Below are 16,820 nucleotides of genomic sequence, written 5' to 3'. Positions count from 1 at the left end.
ACCTGAGAAGCCTTTGTGTCCAAAAATCTGCTGGAAAAGTTCTTGCCTCAGTTTCTGGGATTGCCATGGAGTAATCACGTTTGATTTTTTTTATAAGGGTAGAACAATAACTGGAGATTAGTTTTTGATATTACTGACCACTCTATGGGAAAAAATTAAAGAGAAGAGACGCGGAAAGCTATCCAAAGGTGTTTTGTTTAAAAGGTCGTAAATTTTCTTCCAACGAGGAGGTAATAAAAGCTGTGGAGGTCTGGTTTGCAGAGCAAGAGGAAACATTTTTTTTTGGAAAAGTCTAGAGACGTTGCAGGATCGCTGTAATAAATGTATCCAATTAAGAGGAGAATATGTTGAGTAATAAAATATTTTGACATTGAAATATATCATTTTCTCTTCTGTAACTTGATATTTGCCATTATATTTACGCAGTCATAAAATATCGTGAAATAAGTTGACAGAACTTCATAAAAACATTCAAATTCGTGTAAAAAGTAAAAAATTCTTATTTCTGTGATACTTGTGCTCGTGCGTAACAAAATTCTGCGATTATGAAAATACAAGTATTTTAGTGAAAAGTAGTATTTGATTAGAAATGCTCTCAATCGTACATATAAAAGTATGCCAATTTCATTGTTTTCAAAAGTAATTCTCAGTGAGCTTTATTTAACTTCAACGATCGATTTCCAATTTAAAAGTATATCACAAACAGAAGAAGTTTATATATACAAACCTAGTTGATATTTCTTTAAATATTCATTAGATTATTTGAATAAGTAGAAACACTTGCAGCTACTTTCTATGTAAATGAAACTTTATGTAATTTTAGAAGCATTCGGAAACTACAGCATTATAGCAGCTCTGTTTTTCAATGTATATAAGGAAAATAGTCATTTATTTTTATTAGATCAGATCGTTGAATAGATAACAAGCTATTTGTATGGAAGAGATTGGAAGAAAAAAATCAATTTTTATGATAATCGTTGATGAAATTTTTTTATCAGTGGTCCTACTGGGGGCGCATAATATCTCTGACACCGTGGATATATTCAGCATCGCTTCCTTTATTTAGTTCTTTGTGATAAATGTTGTTGAGTTAGCGCCTCCAGATATTAGTCTCTAGAGACAAAGTGGTAGATAGTTTCTTTATTTGCAGCTCAAACAAGTTCAATGTGTTGAAAATCGGGGTGATATGGTGGCAACATCAAAGTATTATACCCATTCTGTCCACTCCATAGTTCCTGGAGATTGGCTTACACGAATTTGAAATTTATATGAATCTATTTTCAATATATCATCTAGAAATAAAATATTTTTCAAAGTAACTGTATATTGTATGTTTGGTTACAGGCCATATTTTTCAGTTGGTAGCGTTTATACCGTCATTAAAATAATCGAAATATTTCATTAACTATAGTTCCATCCTGCATGAATCATTTACTTACTACAAATAGAGAAAATATACTTTTATTTTATGTTTTAGCAACAAAAAACAATTTATTTTCTAATTAGAAAGTATACGATATTTGGAAGTATCTATGTTTTTCTTTATGAATATGGTGAACTTCAGTATGAAATATTCATAAAAAGAGCTTGATGGAGACCTTCATTTGGCAGATTTTCCGTTAAAAAAAGCCATAAGCACGGTTTCTAAACTGCAGTAGCAGTTTTGTTGTTAGCTTTGATATGTAAAAATTACTATTATCCATTTGGATCTCATAAAAACACATAATTTTAATTCCTCTCAAATAATAAACTGTCAACTTGAAGTTGTTCATTAATTCATAATAGTACAATCTCACGTTGTCGCTCTAGGCTGGCTAAGAGAGTCAAATGAGGTCACGTGGTTTAATTTCGACTGAAGCGCCATCTTAAATTAATGTAGCTTCGAATATGAAATTACAATTTCAAGTTAACGCTCGGAACTGGCTTAGAGCATCAAATGTAGTCATGTGGTACCATTTTGACTAGAGCGTCATCTTAAATTAATGCAGCTTTCTAAATCAGGTATGTAACTCTTTCATCAATATTTATTAACTCACAATTATATTCAACAGATACTTTATATTTATAAACAGACTATCGACAGATGTGATATATTTTATTATTTCTTTTTCAGAGTGTTGAAGCTCAACACTCTCATATTTGACGCTGCATTAATTTAAGATAGCGCTCCAGTCGAAATTGCTTATGAACTTCTAATAGAAACTCATCGAAGCTGTCCGCAATTTCATACTAAGAGTATCGAATTGAATTAGCATTGAATCTTCGAGTGAATCTTGCGAAAAGAAGAAAAAATCTTATCTACTTTATGAGATGTATATTTCTGTTCACTTAAAAAGCGTACACTTATATGTTTTCTACGTAAATCAGAGTTCCTACCTAATGTCATTGACAAATTCCAGATAATTCCTCCTCAGTTAACTGAAATTTAGAAAACCGCCATTATTATCAAATCGTAAGATGACAGCATTGAAAGTGTTAATAAACATGGTGTAATGAAAATATTTTTGTGAATGCCTGATAACTTAATATTAGTAAACATGGCAACCGGTGTCAAGTAAATTCACACAGCTGAAAAATTGCAAAAATCTGTCCCAAGGCTTGTATGTTATTTCAATGAACGGAAGTGTAAGCATATTTATATGTGACATCGATTTTGACTAGTATGAAGAATAACTGTTATTTTTCTCATTAAAAAACGTCAAGCATCAATCATAATACTTTGTTGTAGTACCTACCTGGTACTTGGTCAAACACAAGACAACAACAATGGACTTACCATTTGAATATTAATTTAACGGAAACATTTCTGTAACTATTTCTTTGATATTGACATTTGATTCATATGTATAGTCGTTTTTAATTACACTGTGAAAAGTTCTATTCCTTTTTTAATTTGAATTTAACCCAAGCGGTTATAGGCACATATTTCCGCGAACTGTAAGAGCTGAACACATGGACGTGTCTTAATCAAGTTTGTTTTGTGAACTGGTGGGTGACTGTGTGATTGTTGATCATGAAAACGTCAAGATCATTTGATTTTTTGAGAAACTGGTGTATCAAAGTAACTGGCCTCGTTGGAAAAGGCAAATCACCTTACAGCTGAAGCATCAAATCATATCGTTTGAATATTGATTTCACGGAGAAGTTTCTGTAACTATCTATTTTTTTTTCAATGACGTTTAAGTTGTATGTGTAGCCTTTTGTAATTACACTGTCAAAAGTTCTATTCCACAATTTTCTTAATTTGAATTTAACCCAAGATATTTGTCATTTTTATAGCAAGCATTATCATTGATAACTTTTCACGATAGTTGGTTGAGCTCACGTCAAGAATTCATAACACAATATTGAGAAAACTCAAATACAAGGTCTGGCTATTAAATAACGAGACTGCGCGCTTAAAAGGCGCCCTAAACGAGTGGGGTAAAAAACGAGTAATGCGTATCTAGATAGCTTGTATATGTTCATTACAAAACACGCTTCCGTCACTATTATAGTATTTGTGCAGTAGCGGTTTGAAACGAACGTGTTTTTTTCTCGTACCGAAAACCATGTGTGACGAAAAACAGGAGCAGCGTATCAAACTCAAATTTCTCGTTAAATTGAAAAAAACTCCGACTCCGAGTGCTATAAATTGTTGTAAGATGCCTATGGGGACAATTACGTATCTCGTGCACGTGTTTTTGAAATCAAAATTAACCAAATTGTGCGTGCAGATCGTCGAATGAGCATCCGGATGATTGTCGAGGCAGAAAACGCCGATAAAGAAACGGTTAGAAAAATTTTACACGAGGAATTACACATGACAAAAGTCTGTGCGAAGCTGGTGCCAAAAAATCTGACTCCTGAGCAAAAGCTTTTGCGTCCACAAGTCTGCACAGATTTCCTTGAAAGATTAAAAAAAGATCTGCTTTGGAAGGGACCCGATTTGATTCGGCATTCACCAAAGAAACTTCCAGCACTGCTTCTATCAATGGAAAAAACGTATGGAAAGATGTGTGGCGAGGGGATGGGAGTATATTGATGGGAGCTTTCGACTGTAGAATAATTTTTATAATAAAACCCTTTTTCGTAACCACTCTCGTTATTTAATAGCCAGACTTAGTATATTGGTTAAGATTTTTATTCATTATTTCCATTACAAGCTATCATTTTAAGCGAATTTGAAGACAACATATTTATTTTGAGATGTTCCTATTTTACATGCATTAATAACGATGATAAAGGATTCGTAATAAATATATTACAAAATAAGAGAAAGTGTGGAAAAGTGATCGAATATAGGAACAGTTTTTATCGGAAGATGGATGGATTCCCATTAAATTACTATCATGCATTTTGAAACTTGTTCCTCCTTCCTTACCCTGATAAATCGTCGTTTTTCTACCTACACCGCTAAGTTATCTCTTGAACGTACCAAGTCTTCATTTATCAGTGCTTTCTTCATTGCAGCTTCTTATATTTTCACTTGTCCAAAAACGTTTTACCATTCATTTATTAGTCTCATATAGTTTATTTCTCACAACTATCTTATTTTTTCTTTGTCATATTTCGATTTTATCTTTATTTATTATTTGTGTGATTGTTTCTTATTTTTCTGTTCTCTACAAGTTATGAACAATGTAATGACAATCAATAATTTCTGTCTATTATTGCTTCAGAGTTTTGTTCTAAACCAAAGTATTTAACATCTATTTTATTTTGAAATAATTTTCTATTTCTTCTTCAGTGGAATTTTTAAGATTGTCATACATTTAGTTTTCTGGACCGATAAAATCATTATAATGGTTTAGGAATGCAGTTGCGTCGATTTAATAGCTGTTGTAAATCGTCACCATTTCAGCTTCAAGTAAGGCATTATCGACATAACACAGAATAGAATACTCACAATCGCTTATTTTGTATTCTCCCAGTACACGTACACTTTTTATTACCTAGTCCATAACGATGTTAAAGAGAAGAAGGATAAGAAATCGTCCCGTCGAATACCACAGCTATCGATTAAGTAAGGACCCCATTTACGCTTACTTTGATCCAATTCCATTCCTATGATTTTGATGGGGTTATATAGGATTTATTTTATTGTGGAGAAGATATACAAAGTTATGATTGCACACAGTCAAATGCGTTTTCCAAATCGCGTACACATTTACAAGTTTTACAATTAAGTAATAATACGTTTTTTTATCATGATTGTGATAACCTTGAATCAACGAAACTTGTATCGGAAACAAAGTGTTTTTTTATGATTTAATTTGTTATGTGTCAAGTGATTCGTTTGCATCTTCAGGGAAGGTCGTGGAAGACGAAAAACTCAGGATTTCGCGATGAGGAAACTTTATTAAAAATTTGATAAAAAGCCTTCTAGAAGTGCAAATGTAATATCGAATGTCAACTGCAGAAAACTAGAATGGGCTGAAAGTAATCCAATGCTACTCCACCCTATTATTACGGGCGATGGGATTTTGATTTTTCCAGTAAACTCTAAAATGAAGCACCTGCGTTACAGTAGTCACTATCAAATGATCCCAAGTTAAAAAATATGGCAATATCAAATCCAAAATGAAAACTATGCTCTTGTTTGTTTGATAACCCATAAACCTAGCCTAACCCATAGCCCATAAAGAATTTTTTTCATCTATATAAACCGTGATTTGATTATTTTATAGCGCAGTACTTTAAAGTGCACCTCAAAATCGCGAATAATTGAATGCTACATAACGACTATGGTGCCCACCATATTGGCGTTCGATTTTATATAGATTTTGACTTCCAGAAATATTCCGATGTTACAATAATCATTCTGTTCGCGGGAAATATCCATTGAAAACATTCAAATAGTTGTGACTTGCAGAGACTCCAGTTAAACATTTTCTACAACGCCTGGGAAAATCGCTGGAGATAGTATATTACTGCGGAAAGGAATTTCTCTGGTTTCGTAAACTGATTGTCATACCTCGTAGATTCTAGTCTCTATTTTTGTATTTATTTTTTTGATAAAATTTATAAGTAAGTATAGGAAATTTTGTTATATACCAGAATGGAGAGAAGTTCACTGTAAAAACAATGTGCCGATACTGTTTCTGCAGCGACAAGAGAAATTACAGGTGGACTGTGTGGAATTTTTCCGCTGAACTGTGTAATATACTATTGAACTACTACATCACATCAAAATAGGGCTAAATGCAGAATTGAGATAGCAAAAAAAATCTTCATAACTAACTATTGAGCAGAAATTTAGAGAATACTTTTTGCTTGAACTACTGATAGATTTGAAAAGAATATAAATAAGCAAAGAAGCCAGAATTATCGATAACAAATTGAAATTCCACACTCCACAGACGGAGATCAAACTTTTCAGGTGAGACAATATAATGTTTTAATTGGATTGAAATGTTTGGAAAACAGAGTATTTCAATCAAGTTTTCCCAAGCTAATTTTTATGGTATACCTGGTGTGACTTTTGAGATTTTCTAGGAAGATAAAGTACCCGGCCATGGTATTGGTATACCTAGTGTGACTTTTGAGGTTTTCCAGATAGATATAATAGGCTATTGTGGTACACGGCGGCTGCAGCAAAATGGTGTGGGTTTACATGACTGAATTCATGAATTGTTTGACTGCGAGAGCCGCACTCCACAAAGTACGAAAATGTACGTTGCTTCTTTCATTTATGATACTTTTTGCATCCTAAGATTCCGCGCTTCAAATTTTTCCATACTCTGACATGGTTAGGTTACATTGGGTTAGATTAGGTTAGATAAGGCTAGGTTTATCTACACTCTGACATGGTTTCATGAAAATAACATCGAGCACCAACATTGGTCTGCCCAGATTTTTTGTTGTGTCCTATTATGCGGATGATGGAGTACTAGTGGCAGAGAATGAAGATGACCTACAATCCCTCTTATATATGATGAAAATAATGGCAGATGAATATGAGTATTTCAACTTAGAATAATCAATCAACTGTTAGACTAGCCTAGGAGATGATTAGATATAAACCAGCTGTCGACAACAACAAGAGATCAATGAAATCCAAAATCCAATTATTATAAAGTAATAAAAGGAATATGAGAATCTGCAAAACATGCGTAAAACATATACACACATATAAACACAATAAAAATTCAAGTGAGGGAGCCTCAGAGATAGATAAAAAGTCAGGATATTAGAGAAAAACTAACCGTCAAGGATATGATCAGATGGGTTGGAGAGTATGAAAAAAGTTAGGGAGTTCATATCATATAAGAGAATACCAGAGTGCAGATAGACAAGAAAGATGAAATCAAGCACAGAAATACCACTAGGTAAACCACTATAAAGGTTGTATGACGCCGTATACAAAGTATATCTCAAGAGGAAGCTGAATATCCGAAATTTAACAGAATAAGGTTCAATTGAAAGAAAAGGGAGAAAATTAAAGCACGGAAACAGGCGTCACTAACCAGGTAAGAAAAATAATTGTAGCTCCTCAAAAGATTGATAGATGTCTTTGGGCTTATTTTTTTGTCACACTTCTATGAATAAATTGAACACTTTGAAAACTTTTTACTATAAAATTCATAGATTATAATATTTATGTTAATTACGTACGTAGGGTGTGTTTGGTTGTATTATGATAATATCTAGCGTCACCAGTATTACAAAAACAAGCATAAAATTCATAAACATTGTAAATACACCCTATAAAGGTGTTGTTTAACACGTTTTATATGTTATTTGATATAACTTCACGGCTACCGTGCATACATAATGGTACGAAACAGGGTCAAAGAGAGGAGATAAGTGGTCGAGAGTGGTTGCAATTATACAAGGGTTTTGTTACATTGCTAAATGTGATCGTTATATATAACATAAAACGGAACAGTAAACGCTAATAATTGCGCTTCAATTATCATACGTCCACTTGTTACGTAGCTCTTCAAAATTCTATATTCGTATTCTATTTGAAATTTATCAGAATAATATTTTATGGAAAAAGATGTCACGATAATATTATATTCATGGAAATTCAATTGATTTGCAATTATTCAGAAGTTTCTTATAAAATGTTAGTCTGGAGTTTTTGAAATCTTCAGTTAAATTGATCCTGAATATATTATTTACCACGGCTACTAAACCAACAAGATATTGCAAGGGTACTTCCCAAACCGTCCCAAATGTGCAGGAACGATTTTTAGCTAGTTAGTCCACGCTACACATTTTTTCGCTTTGTGAACATTGTTGTTTTGTATATTTTATGTATATGTATAGCAGTATATTAGTTAAACAATGTAATCTCTCTCTGTTATTTTTTTATGGATTCATATTTTCCTATTCCATACCATTTTTCTATTTATTGAGTCTAATGCAGTTTCAAATCGATTAATGTAATTCATTTCTCGGTTCTATTTGCACTATTTAGCTACTAAATAGGAGGATGGTCTAAGAAGTACTTAGCTCATCACAAAAATACAAAAATTTTGGAAAAATATATATTTATTTTTTGAAGTAATCTCCTTCCAGCTCCATACACTTTTTCAAACGATGTTCAATAAGTTCGAAACCCTTTTTATAATAAGAATCGTCAAAATAGCCATTAACTACTGAAATCACCTCTTCATTGTTGAAAAATCTTTGACCACTGAGCCATATTCTCAAGTCTGGAAACAGAAATTAATTCGAGCGGGCTAAATCTGGAAAATAGGGTGCATGAGGTAGCAATTCAAACTTTAATTCATCAATCTTGGCCATTACAGTAACGGATGTGCGAGCTGGTCTTGATAAAACAACACTATCTTCTTATTTGTTTGATTTCTTTGCTCAAACGTTCGCATAATACTCACCACTGTTAGTTTTTTCTATTTTGAGATATGTAATGACAATTACCCAACGCGCATTCTAAAAAACCGACGTAATGACATTACCTGCAGATGGAACGGTCTTAGCCTTCTTTAGAGCCGATTTTCACTTTTTAGTCCATTGTTTTGATTGTTAGTTGCGATTGTGAATTGGTGAACCCACGTTCAATCTATGTACATGGAACAACGCTAATATTCATCATTATTTGTGTGAATCTTCAACAAACACTCCATGGAACCATCTTCACGACGCTGTTTTTGTTCCATTGTGAGTAACGCGGCACCCGTCTTACGCACAGCTTTTCAGTTAATATTTGATGCCCCGAACTTTTTGAAATACCTGCTATGTCTGCTAGCTCACGCACTCACGCTTTGACGATTTTCTTCAGCATTTCTGGAGTTGTCACTTCCTTTGGTCGACCTTTTACTGTTAATAGCGAAGGAGCATTAGAATAAATTTAGAAATAACTTGCTGTGTTAGTATATCTAAGTCTTTATTATTAAATTCGTACCTCTCTATTCTCACTAAGCTATGTAATTTCATTGTCTTTATTCTCCCATGGCGAATATTTCTATTTATTTAAAGAAATTTATGGACGCTACAGCTGTCTGGCAGGAATATTTTGAAAAAATTTTCTACATACAGCTCCGGCCAATAGGAATATTTTTATTTTTCCGATTCGATGTTTTCATTGTTAAACAGTGGAGATGAGTCCACGTGGACTGAAGGTTTGTTAGATGTTCACTGAATTTTATACGGGAAGTAAACATTATTTTCCATTTTTTAATTTGGGATGAGTGCCTTGACTATTTATAAAATATTGATTTTTCCTCGCATAACTGTCTTCTGTAATTGATATTGGAAGAACTATACCAATTTCAATATGGAAATGGTCGCATATTTCGCAATAGAAGAATTGCAAATTTTAAGAACGAGATGCTGCATTGGGCGAAAAGATAGATATTAGTATATTTCCCACAGAAAATTTTCTTAAATACTTTTCTTATTAATAAAGTAATAGATCGTTGCCATACTTAAAAGTCACTCTGTATATAATTTCTAATAAAAGTTTTATGAAAATTAGTTCAGTCTTAGTACAGCGTTTGTTATTGATAAAAATCAAAGTTTCTCTAGTTTTTGTTATCGTTTGAGAAAAAGTTAAATGTCTTTAAAATCCCATACAATTTTTGAATCAATCGAGATTAACGCTGTTATTCATCCTGATGTAATTACACTGTATTCCCAATAATTCATCCGTATTTTACCGGAGACATACACAATCTAAGTAATTTATAAAAGGTTCCAGAGGGATTAGGCGCAAAACAAGTAGAAAAGGCAAAAACAAGTGAAGCATTCTAAAATGAATATACGGTCCCAAAAATGTTGTCCCTTCACAACCAAAATCTCGGGTTTTTATCGTATTATTTTCTGTACTGTCCACTTCCACGCGGAACGCTGGTCGAAATATTTGGCTTTAATTTATCGTTGACCTGTCTCTCGTGAGTTTTTCCTATAAATATCTAAACTCTCATGTTACACTAAGTGGACCTGAAGGCACAGGAAAAACGTGATTAATGTAAACAATGTATGAACACGGTTATGTAGTTGGGATGAGTGGTGCGGTTGAAATTTTGAAAATGTCATAAATCATTTTAAAATAGTGAGGATTTTACGAGGGCTAATCTCTATTCAACTCTTGGTCGAATAAAAAATTAGAAAATATATCATTCATGTCTCAATATAGTTTTCATTTCAGCTTAACACATTCTCCCATCAATATCATTTCTAAAGTATCTCGAAGGAAAGATTGTACTCAAAAAATATTCATGTAGCACGTAAGTTATTCAAGCTGTGGAAACAGCTGGAGCTCAAATTTGGAACAAATAGTGGGTGTCCAATCAGCTCTAGGCCCACCTGAGCTATTGGAGTTGTCGTAATACAGTGTAACTCGATGCCTTTGTCTGTTGCAAAACAACACCTTTGGGTGATTAAAAGTTCATACACAATTTTTTCTGTTTAGCCATGATCAAACAAAAGTAAATAAAAACGTACCATGAACAACTAGATGTTTATTTCTGGTCGCGACGCCTTTCAGAAACTAATTGGTGTGAACTGGAGGTCGTATGTTATCGGTCGTGAAAATTAAGCAGTCGTGAGATATGCGCAGAACGAGTAGTATTCTCGCCCAGTTTACGACTCCGTTACTCACTTGAGGTTGCAATAAAGTTTTAATGCTTTTTGGGTAATAAATAAATCAATGTTTCCAATTCTATTTTTTAATGAAATAATCTCACTTTGATAATTTTGTACATGGTTACTGTTTAGTTTTTGGCAGCTATTCTCACGGTCATCGCTCAAGACGTTTACCACTACCCCTACTAGCAAGCTGTCTTTTCGCATATATATAAAAATTATTATATGAATCAATCTTTTAAAACATGATGTTATTAACATTTATGAGAGATTTTCAAAGTTGTTAATGTTTTTTTCGAAACTAGTTTTACTAAGCTGAATTTACTAACGCTACGATGTATCTTTTTTCTCTGGATCTTTTCCTCCTAAATCGGGAATTTTTTGCATGTCAATATGAGATTTGTGTGCAGGGACGTTGTCCTGCAAAAACAAAACACCTTTGGATAGCTTTCCGCGTCTTTTCTCTTTAATTTTTTCCCGTAGAGTGTCATATAGTAATCTCCAGAAAATCAATCATGATTACTCCATGGCAATCTCAAAAAACTGAAGCAAGAACTCTTCCAGCAGATTGGAGAACCAGAGTGTCGACATTCGATAGTTGCATTGGTTCACACATTTGGGGATCCATTTTGCAGCAATTTTTCTCATGTCCAAATTAACGTGAACTATATGATTTTCACATTTTCGGTGTACATCTTTTTTCTCTTAATTTATTGCGTAACCCTTGTTTACTTTTTTGACGTCCAACTTTACACTGACACTTCTAATAAGTTATTGTTCGTTGCTATGGTAACGCAATATTTTGTTTATGCATGGAACTGGTCTAAGCTAACTAGGTACCCATACATCTTCGTATTTTGTCAATTCTAATTAACCAAATGTAATCTTTGTTTGTTGACTCAAATTTTTCATTAAATTCGTATCCATATAGTAAATGTACAATTCATAATAAAATAATTTATCTATGCATACTATTGTTTGTTTTCAGGTATTTTCGGTCTAAAAAACGTGAAGCTGACAATAGAACCCAGTATCGTTCAGCGATTCAATCAGTCTGTTCTTCATTGTTCATACGATTTGGAAAAAGACATTTTATATTCAGTTAAATGGTACAGGGGACGCTTCGAGTTCTACAGATACACTCCCAGTGAATATCCCAGTATCAAGACATTCGCGTTGAAAGGGATAAACGTCGATGTAAGTAGAAACCCAAACAATGATAGCATGAATTGTGACTAGTGAGGTGCTTTTAGAGGAAATTTGGCATTAAAATATAAGAAAGGACACCAATGAGTAAGGTGTAAGTGTAAGGCTAAGGTAGACACTATTGTTTTTCATTTCCACTTCCACATAGGCTTCACAAGAAAATATCAATCAATGACGTAATTTATTTAATTATTATCTTATGAATTTTCATGTTTAACACTCGTATTAGGTCGGACATATTCCGCGGTCCGGAATTATTCGCATTTTACCGCCGATAGCTTGGGGCGTCTTCATAATTTCTTAATTTACGGCGTGGTTGAATGAATTTAGTGTTCATGAGCGGTTGTGTAAGTCGTTGTCTGTCAAATGTAATGTAGAGTCTCCTAGATTAGACTTTGAAATCAGTTATATATAGACAAAAGTAGATTATGAAAAAAAAACAGCAAAAACTGTTGCGACTATGGGAGGAACATGTGTAGAAGATGATGCCATGGAATATAGATTTGATACAGATACCTTTTAAGAGGATAGCTCTTGTTCTTATCACTATTATCTTGCTATACCATCAGTAAAAGTGACAAGACCTGCTTCTTATCTCAGCAAAGACAAAAAAACAAAAAGGAAGAAGCATGTTTCAAATCAGGCAGTGAGAGCTAGCTTCTGAAATATAATAAGCCTTCCCAATAAAGCAAAAAGTTCCATCGAGACTACAAACAGATAAAACTGAAATCAAAGCTCCGATTGGTTTGCTTTATTTGTCCAGGATGTTAAGAAGTACACTTCAGTTATTATTTCATCTTTTTGAACGATGAACACAATCTCATGACTATCTAAAAAAACTATCGCCATCACTTTTCTGTCCGATGAAATCGGTCTTCGTATTTTTCGGAGCGGGCTAGTCCTTTGCAAATGCATCTTTGGATACACCCAGGGCCGTTTCTATTCCTCTAATCTTGATCCTATAGTCATCCAGTACCATTTGGTGGAATTTTCACTATAATAAAATCTGATTATCATAATTTTGGTTGCCCCGCTCGTCGTTAATAAAGTTAATAATGTCACGTTAGAATTCAGCTGCCCCAAAAATTATTTTCGTACATGATGGCATAGAGTTCAAAATTTCAGTGACGCATGCGGAAATGTATTTTCCATCTTATATTAATAAGAGCTGATATAATCGAGTTGAGGTTGGAAAATTCTCAGATAACACTTAATATAATATTATCCAATGAAGCGAAGTTGTTGACTAAGAATACGATCCATATAAGTCTTATTGTAATGTTTTCTTATTTATTTAAATTGTTTTTCAATAGTGGAGTGAATTTGTACACACATTTGTTTTTTAAATATATTTATACAGAGGTTGAAAAAGGGTTACTGGGAGCGTTTTCGAGAGTGTTGGAGCATTTTCCATTTGCCCACGTAAAAGTTCGAGCATTTTCAGATCACTTTGGCCGGTCACGTGACCCTTAAAAAAGTATGGACCCATGAGACCTCCCGCATGGATAACTGCCCACACCTACACTCCAGGCACGTTATATTCTTCTTCAATGAAGACGTGAGGATTCTCGTTGTTTCAGTACAGGCAGTTATGTCGATTGACCGTACCGTTCAGCCAGGCTGTTTCATCCGTCCACAAAATGGAATGTTGGAACTGCGGATCAACCTGACTACATCCAAGGTACAACTCGCAAAATTCGAACTGGAATCGTGATCATCCCCGTGAAGTGCACGGAAGGTAAACTCGATAGTACATACGTCGTAAAGAACGATCGGATATTTGCGATTCTCCAGAAAGCTGTGATGCGGATTGGTTCAGCTACTCAACTAACGCCAGCGCCACTGTTCCCATATGCTCACCGTGTAGGCAACAGAGTCCGTTTTTAAGAATTTCTGGTACGTCTTCCATACTCTTCAACGATTTGGTACCTGCGAGTTCGGAAATTGCTGTTCAGATTCGATAAACATAGTAAACTTGGATCGGTTCTTCATTCTGAAAACGCGTTTACTCGACGAGCACGTGTTGACATGACACATACACAACTGTCTGAAGAGCTTCGTTTTAATCTTTTTCGAGAGCGTTGCCTGACTTATTTCCACCTCTGTATACTAATAACAGATACACTATACTTTTCACTATTCAGTTAATTATCCACTAAGATTTAGCTTTTAACTAATTCATATAATTTCTTCATCCAATTATTCAGTAACTTTATCGCTGATAAGCAAGTGCCTATTTGCTTTCAATGGATTTCTCGATAATTCGGATTCTGGAATATGAACAAACAATAAAGCTTTCTTAGAAATTGATTCTTCCGAAAAGGGCTACAACATACTGTAAATCAATTATGAAAAAATATAAATAATCTTTCTTGAATTTGCCACATCCACCAAATTTTTAAATTCAATTAACATAATAGCACAGGACCGGCTTCACTATCTACATTATTAGACAAGCTCGTAACGTCATGTTGGGTATTTGTTTTGCAATATACTCTAAAATTTTTGTCAGTTCTCTAACAGTAATTGTGTCGATTTGTGGTATCATTCACTAAAGAGGAACATCCCTGCAAAAATATATACTGAATGAAAATATTACTTCTACGAGAAATAATGTCACAAAAAATAGTAGAAGCCTCATTGGAACATTTCCATTCTCACTCTGCACCGTATTTTGTAGGAATGAACTAAATAGTAGGAAACTATTCCTCTGTATAAATAAAAAAATCTTCTAATGATGATCAAAATCTTCAGACTAGACGCCATTAGATTTCTTTCTAACAAAAGGAAGTAATAGTCAAGAAAACGATTCTATAGGCAATAGAATGGAAATCTTGGGTTGTTGAGAAAGTCCCCATTTTATGAAAACAGACTTGCCGGTCTGGCTTAATAATGCACATTGTTGTTCGGAAATGTGTTGGTATTACTGCTTAGTAGATAATATACCATTTTCAAAAAACTTTTTAATTGAAGGTGGAAATGATTCATTCTATCGAGCGTATCGAGAGTAATTGCTCTGATCTAGTATTTTTTAATAATATTAATATGGATAACTAATTCGTCTGTACTCTATTGAGAAGAATGACATTCGTTTGATGTCCGATAACATTATTCCATAACGGTTTTTGTTTTGTAAAAATCACTATCAGGATAATTTATTCGATTGAAATTGATATAACCACATATTTTTCCCAAAAATATTATATTTCCATTTCAAATTTGGTTCTTCCAAAGAGAATAGGCTGTGAAATAAATCCGATTATATTTTTTATCATCGTTTCAAAAAAAGCTATCCCATTTCTTTCACGCCTTAATTGTATTGAATGGGAACAGCGATCGACGGCGTGAAACTCACACAATCTGCTATCGTTTAAAGTATTTCTTTGTCTTATGCAGGAAAAGAAGTCGAATTCAACACAAGTTGTATTGAAAGATATCGACTTCAGTATTTCTGGAAACTTCAGCTGCGAAGTTACTACCGATGCTCCATTTTCTACAGGGTTCGACAGGAAGACGATGATAGTGATACGTAAGTATTGAATCCAATAACGTTTTTGTAAGGTATACAAGGGTTGCTAATTCACATTTGATGTGGACAAATGAAAACAAATATTTTTTATCAGATATAGCTTTATCGTTTTTCAAAATATTCTCCATTGAGATCAACAGTTTTGCATGCGTTTGAACTTATTGTCGAAGACTTTTTTCCATTCCCAGGTACCTCCAAAACATGTGATTTGAACGCATCTACCACTTCTTTAGGTGTAGAAAACCGTTAACCTCGTAATTCATTTTTAATCTGCAATTATAAGAATAAATCATTGGATGCAAATCAACAAACAGCGGATGATTTATCATTTCGATGTTTTCACTGTCCATAAACATATTTGTTTGAATTGATGTGTCATAGCTCGTATTGTCATGATAAAGAATGATTCGTCGTTTGCGATTAGTTTCCCTGATTTTTTTGAACACTTCTTGCAAACAAGTTCTGATGTACCATTTAGAATTGACCATTCTACGTTCCTTTGATGGAATAGTGGTGATATATCCAGTTATTCTAAGAAAACAGGTGACCATTTCTTTGGATATGCTACATGCGAAAACAGCTTCTATTGTATTTGGATCGTATTGAAAAACCCATACAGTCGATCGTTATTTACTTTCGAATTCCTATACATAGATCCATGATTCCTTGCTTGCCATGATATTTGTAGCACCGCGATTGAATTTTTTCAGCATTTTTTTGGATCAATCCAAACGAGCTTTTTTTTGAGCGTTTCAAATTATGTGGTATTCAACGTAAATAAATATTTTTGACAACCAAATATTCACGCAATATTGAATGTTTGTGAAAATAATGCCTCAGTCTCATATGGTGATTTTGCAATATCAGTTTACGCACGACATCAATTTTTTCTGGCACAACAGCCGATTTTCGACGACCACGAAAACCAGCGAAACACGTTAGCTCAAGATTGGTTAGCTTCATCACCAAAACTTGATAGGATTTGATCGGCACACTGCTGTTGGTTCAATCCACATCGAAAGTAATAGACAATAATCGGGCGAAAATA

General features: G+C 33.8%; 1 protein-coding gene across 1 annotated transcript in view; it reads left to right on the top strand.

Annotated features, from left to right (window-relative positions):
* Positions 1-16,820, top strand: part of LOC130446513 (uncharacterized) — a 107,048-nt gene that overhangs the window by 42,781 nt on the left and 47,447 nt on the right. Inside the window, exons 2-3 of the mRNA XM_056782823.1 lie at positions 12,026-12,234; positions 15,640-15,772. Of these exons, the coding sequence (XP_056638801.1) occupies positions 12,026-12,234; positions 15,640-15,772 (342 nt within the window). The remainder of the gene's footprint in view (positions 1-12,025; positions 12,235-15,639; positions 15,773-16,820) is intronic.

Source organism: Diorhabda sublineata, chromosome 7 (genome assembly GCF_026230105.1).
Source record: "Diorhabda sublineata isolate icDioSubl1.1 chromosome 7, icDioSubl1.1, whole genome shotgun sequence".
NCBI lineage: Eukaryota > Metazoa > Arthropoda > Insecta > Coleoptera > Chrysomelidae > Diorhabda > Diorhabda sublineata.
The sequence above is the reverse complement of the archived record's forward strand: the minus strand, read 5'-3'. Positions and strand labels throughout refer to the sequence as shown.